This window comes from Coloeus monedula (genome assembly GCF_965178545.1).
Source record: "Coloeus monedula genome assembly, chromosome: 16".
Taxonomy (NCBI): Eukaryota; Metazoa; Chordata; class Aves; order Passeriformes; family Corvidae; genus Coloeus; species Coloeus monedula.
In genome coordinates, this window is record NC_138796.1 from 6,559,767 (window position 1) to 6,565,688 (window position 5,922).

At 51.6% G+C, this 5,922-nt stretch overlaps 1 protein-coding gene across 1 annotated transcript; it reads right to left on the reverse strand.

Moving 5' to 3' along the window:
• Positions 1–2,630: 2,630 nt before the first annotated feature.
• Positions 2,631–3,920, reverse strand: LOC309579229 (ATP-sensitive inward rectifier potassium channel 12; the record flags this gene model as incomplete). Its single annotated transcript, XM_082292420.1, has 1 exon — positions 2,631–3,920. One exon carries the CDS (start codon positions 3,918–3,920, stop codon positions 2,631–2,633), a length of 1,290 nt encoding a protein of 429 aa, XP_082148546.1.
• Between the last annotated feature and the right edge of the window lie 2,002 nt (positions 3,921–5,922).

The following is a 5,922-nucleotide window of genomic DNA, read 5'->3' on the forward strand; positions in this document are numbered from 1 at the left end:
TCTCTTTAGTTTTTATACAAATATTTACTGTGATATATATATATATATTTATAAAGAAGTTAACCCTCTGAGGACTCTACAGCAGCAAGATGTGCACCTTTTATTTTTTTTTAATAATTATTATTTATTCAAAAGAACCTAAAACCACTTAAAAGCATTTGTTTTAAAAAAATAAATAAGTAGTGCTCACACAAAATCTCTCTGCCCCCCCTCCTTCCTTCCCACCCCCCAGATGCTGTGGTGCAAAAAGCAGGGGGTAAAAGCATCCCCCCAGGAGCAAAGGGATTGGTGATGGGATGGCATCCACCTTTGCTGCCTTAGAAACATAAATGTCATGGCTGGAGCTCAATGGCACATCCCTACATGTCCCCACTTTCGGGGACAACGCATTTGGGGCACTCAGTGCTGAAAAGGTGCCTCCCAGTGCTGCCCCTGGAGAAGGTTTTCTCCCAGTGGTTTTTATTGGAAGCCAAAAACAGAGCAGCCCCTTGGTGGGCACTGTGGGGTCATGGTGACAGACACTGGTGGGAAGAAACTCTGCAGGGATGATGTCCCAGTCCCCAACACAGTGCTCCGTGGCATGGGGCAGTGGGATGCTCGGGGCAGCCGCTCCCCAGAGCCCTTGGCAAGAAGAAGATGGGGATGGGGACACGAGACAAATCCTGCTTCTGCCATCTATGTTTGGACATGCCACAGCAAGTCCTGACCCCAGAACACGGCTTCCCTGGTATGAGCTGTGGGGGGAAAAAGCACCGGGAGCCCATCACAGCAGAAATGCTGTGGAGGACCCCGCTGTTGAGCCACTCTCCCCAAGGGCTCCATGCCCAGGGTCAGATGTGGGATGCCCATGGATACAAAGCCTTTCCCATGGCCACAGGGAGCAGGGAGCCAGATTTTGGCTCCCAGAGCACCAACGAACAGCACGACCAGATGAAGAGACCCACAAACCTGCACCTTCCTGACTCCTTCCCTCTGTGGGGAGCAGGGCAGGAGCAGAGGCTTCCCACGCATGGGGGGCTTTGCCTTGTGCCGGAGCTAAAGCTAAACCAGGTTGTCACCAAGGCCAGCCTGAAAGGCAGTGGATGATGGGATGTGGGTGCTGCAGAGCAAAAGGGGCATCACCCAGAGGGGGGGATGCAGGACGGGGCTGTGGAGAAGGGCTGGGACACGGGATGAGTTCGCATCTCTAAGGCACAATCCACCTTGAGGCTGGGACACAGGGATGGGCTGAAGCACAAGATGGGGTGATTTTCTCAACTGGCATCTGTTGTTTTGGGGAAAACATCTGTCTCTGAAGCAGGACTCTCTGGTGGGTTGGGAATTCATAAAGCCCAGCCTGGCACAGACACAGCTCCAGTACTAGAAGAAGTGCAGCCCAACAAGATGACTTTCACATTGATTTCCACGTTTGAAAATATTCTTCAAGGAAGAAAAATACCAAATTGGTTGGAAAAGTGGGGAAACACCCAATTTTGAGAGCTCTCCACTCTCATTTTTGTGCTTTTCACTGTTTTGTCCCAGTTATGGTGAACCTTAGGAATTCCCCATCAGAGATGTTGGGGGAGACCCAACACTTCAGCAGCTGATGCTCCAGACCCCATTTCCACCCAGAAACCCAACATTTCCAGAAATTGGCTAATTACCATGTTTACAGTGCTTTTTTCTGTCACAGTCCTGCTTATCCTTATTACCTCCTTTGCCAATGATTCCACTACTTTTACTGCCACTGACCTCCAGTCACTTACATCTGTTTTCTGCCTATGAAGCCATGCCAGTGGTAAAAAACCACCCCAAAATTGGATGCAATCTTAACTTTTAGCTCTTGCATCTACCCAACAAGTCATCCCCTCAAAGGACCCGGTGGCTTCTTCATTCCCTTGTTCATTTTTAAAAAATACTGAATGACTTCTTTCAGATTTAATATTATTATTATTATTGTTATAATAATAATTATTATTATTATTTTAGTAAACAGTCTCCCAAACGGTGCGGTGAAAAAATTAAAAACCCTCTCACCTCCCTCCCCTTTTTTTTTCCCAAATTAAAAAGAAGTACGTTAATGTTGCATGTTATTTCAAGTGTTGTTCTTGTGCAGCTGAACCAGACTGCCTGCCGAAGGAGCAATTGTTTTGTTGTTGCTGCTCAGTTAAAAAATAAAAGGAAAAAAAAAAGAAAGAGAGAGAGAGAGAGAGTAAGATTTGTTTCCTGATATTTCCTCTTTTTGGATCTCGCAGTGCTCGGCTCCAGGAAAACACTGGCGTTTTCCCCGTGGGGAGAGAAAAGCCCCACGGGGCCGCGCGGGGTGAGCGCCTGCCTGCACCCCACGGACCCTCCTCTTCTCATCCTTCCTTCTGTCCATCCATCCATCCATCCATCCGTCCATCCATCCCCCAGAGCCGTGGGCCCTGCCATGGGCGCCAGGCACAGGGGACGCGCCGTGGCCTGCCACCGTCCCCTCCTGCAGACCGCTCAGTGGTTATTGCGATGAAACTGAAAACTATGAACGATACTAATTTCTCAAGCATTCCTATGGCACTTGCATTGTTCTGCATAATTTGAGCGGGTTGTAGGGGAAGAGATTAGAGGAGGAAAAAAAATACCCTTGGAAAAGTCAACGGAAGGACCAAGAGTCATATTTCCGACTCCCTCCTGTACGACCGCTGATCCAACGCTATTGTGGCTTGAAGCCTGTCGAACTCGTGCCTGTTGTCCGGGCTGAGGTCCTCCAGACCCCGGCTGTCATCATCTTCCTCTTCCTCGTCGCGGCTCATGAAGGCCAGCTCGTTCTCGTAGCAGAAGGAGTTGGTGCTGGGCAGCAGGAATTTGTTCTCCACCAAGTCCTTGGCGCTGCAACGGGGGGTGGACGGCACCTCGTAGGTTTTGTGGAAGTGGGAATAGTCTACTTTGTACTGGTTTTTCTCCTCGAACAAGACGGGCTCGAAGCGGTGGCCCCACAGGATTTCACTGGCCAGGTAGGAGCTCCGAGCTTGCGTCGTCATGGCTGTGGCCTCTACCATGCCCTCCAGGATGACGACGATCTCAAAGTCATCTGTCTCCAAGTCCTGGCGGCTTATCCCGAACAAGGGGCTGTCTTCGTTGATTTCGTGGAGAATGGTGATGGGAGACACCAAGAAAATACGGTCCAAGCCTTTATCAAACCCCACGTCAATGTCTATTTGGTCGAGTGGGATGTACTCCCCTTCCTCTGTGATCCTGGGCTTAATTAGCTGAGCTCGTACGTGGGCTTCTACTATGTGGCTTTTCCGTAGGTTCCCAACTCTCCACATCAGGCAGAGTTTTCCATCTCTCATCGCCACTACTGCATTATGGCTGAAAAGTAATGTCTGGGCCCGTTTTTTGGGCCTGGCCATTTTTGCCATTATTGCACCAATCATGAAAGAGTCGATTATACAGCCCACGATGGACTGAACCACCACCATGAAGACGGCGAGCGGACACTCCTCGGTCACGCAGCGGAAGCCATACCCAATCGTCGTTTGGGTCTCAATGGAGAACAGAAAAGCAGCCACAAAGCCATTGACCTGCAGAACGCAAGGCTTGAAAGTATCGTCTCCACCCGGGTTTTCTAGGTCTCCATGAATGAGTGCAATTAGCCAGAAAATCAGCCCAAACAATAACCAGGACACCAGAAATGCCAGGGAAAAGAGCAAGAGCATATACCTCCAGCGGATGTCAACGCACGTGGTGAACATGTCTGCAATGTATCTCTGTGGCTTGTCGTCCATGTTGGTGAACTCCACGTTGCACTGACCATTCTTCTTTACAAACCTGTTCCTGCATTTCCTCCTGGTGTGGATTTTCCCATTGCCAAAGCCGTTGATACCTGGCATGGTGGTCAACCTCAGCCCGTCTTCCTCGGAGGACACGATGCTGTAAGGGTTGACTCTGCCTGTAGTCATCCCTGAGCCAAGCCCACAGTGAAGGTGAAGGGTCTTGCGACTCCCAATGTCCCCCTGACCCACCCCTGCCCACCCCCCAAATTCTGCTGCGGTGGAAGAGAAGTCCCAAATTTCCACGTCTTGGCTGCCACGTCACCACACGGATCCTGTGAGAGGCTCTGCAATGAGAAAACAAAGACAGGGCTGTTACCTCTCACGGCACAGGGACCCAAGGGGCTGCTTGGCCAGTGGTTCTCATGGGCTGCATGTTGACTGACAACCCCTTACACTGTTCTAATTCTCCCTTCCTTTGCTGGGCTGCTCCCAAAAAATACACAGGTGGAAGGGAGAAGGTGTTAGAGTTTGTTCTTTCATGGTAGAAAGTGAGTGAACAAATCTTATTGCATTTGTGGGACACTCAACAACTCCAGCAGATGAAAAACCTGGAGTTTCTCCACTTCACTTTTCCCACGAGCTCTGCCACCAGAGAGGAAAGTGGAGAGGCCGAGCTGTTCTCCTTGGGACACAGATATCAATAAAGGTACTCCTGGAAGCGGCTCCATCAGTTCACATTGCCTGTGCCAGATGGATCAACGCCCAGCCCAGCGCCGACCTTGGAGCACCAGCTCTTCTGGGCTCGAGGGAAAGCACAGGGAGATGTGGATTTAACCTCTGTCCCCCTGCCCGGGGATGGGAGAGGACACAGCCAACGTGCAGCCGGCTGGAGAAGGTCCCGGGAAGGCATTTGCTCAGGGCAGATGTCCTGAGGAGCAACTTTCCCAACGTATCCATTGGGACATGGAGCCATCCATGGTCACAGATGGGTTTAGCTGGCCAAGTCTCATGAAGGAGCAACTGCCACTGGGGAATGGGGAGCTGTTTTGGTCCCTTCTGGAAGGCTCAGCTGCAGGGTCAAGGACCTACACTCAGCTTTGCTTGAGAGAGAGGTGACATGGACATGGGAGAAGTGGCCCAGGCCTGGTGGGCTCCCTGGTGGAGGTGAGCGTGTGGTAGGGGAACCTAGTGACAGCCTGCCAGGCTGCTGGACCCTCCAGCCTCTCATGGGGCTGCATTAGGGAGTGGACAGGATCGTGGAGAAGCCATGTGTCACATTCCAAGCACCTCAAAGAGATGGCACCACAGGAACTCTCCACACACCACTCCCTGCCACAGGTCACTCTATTATTTAGCGACATGGGACGTGCCACTGAGGGTGGAACTGCCTTGCTGGCACTGAAACCTGCACAGTGCAACAACGTGGTGGGGGAGCGGGTGCAGAGCCCCCCGTGACACCCCAGCTCATGCCTGGAGCTCAGCGAAGCCGCCGGGCTGGACGTGCTGTGCCGGATCCGCTGGCCCGATCAATGCGGTCCATTCCAATCGACCAATGGATTGCAATCAGCTCCAGTGCCCGGGGACACGCTGGGACAAACACACCCTTTCCATTACACAGTGTCCAGGGCCAGCCAGCGCCAGCACCAGGGAGCATTGCCAGGCACAACCTGCCTGGGGCTGCATCATCCCAGCTCGCAATGATACCCTGGACTGCCGTTTACTGAAATGCTCCCTAAATCCAGCCTGAGAATCCAGAAACGCTCCAGAAGCCCTGCACCACAAGCAGGAGCACTAAAGCCTGCCCAAACCTCCCAGGTGCTGGACACAGACCTATGTGGGCCACCACCCTGCACTAAACAACACATTTCCCCCTGCTGCAATCCAGGCACAAGCATTTTTTATCCCCAAAGTTGATTATTTGAGAGCAACAGTTATTTTTTGGCATCTCAGCAGACCAAGGGATTGCTCATACACAGAATGAGATCCTCTCCCTCCTTGGGGCCACAGGGGAGAATAAAATAGGCACAAACAGTTAATATTAAGAGCAAATATTTACAATCTTACAGTCCCTGGAAGTCAAACAGGACCGAAGTGGCCTTGCAGAGCTGATCTGTCAGGCCAGCTGCCCAGCACCAACCTGGTCTCCCACCCTGAGACTTCCTCCTCTTCATCCTGGGTGCATCCATTA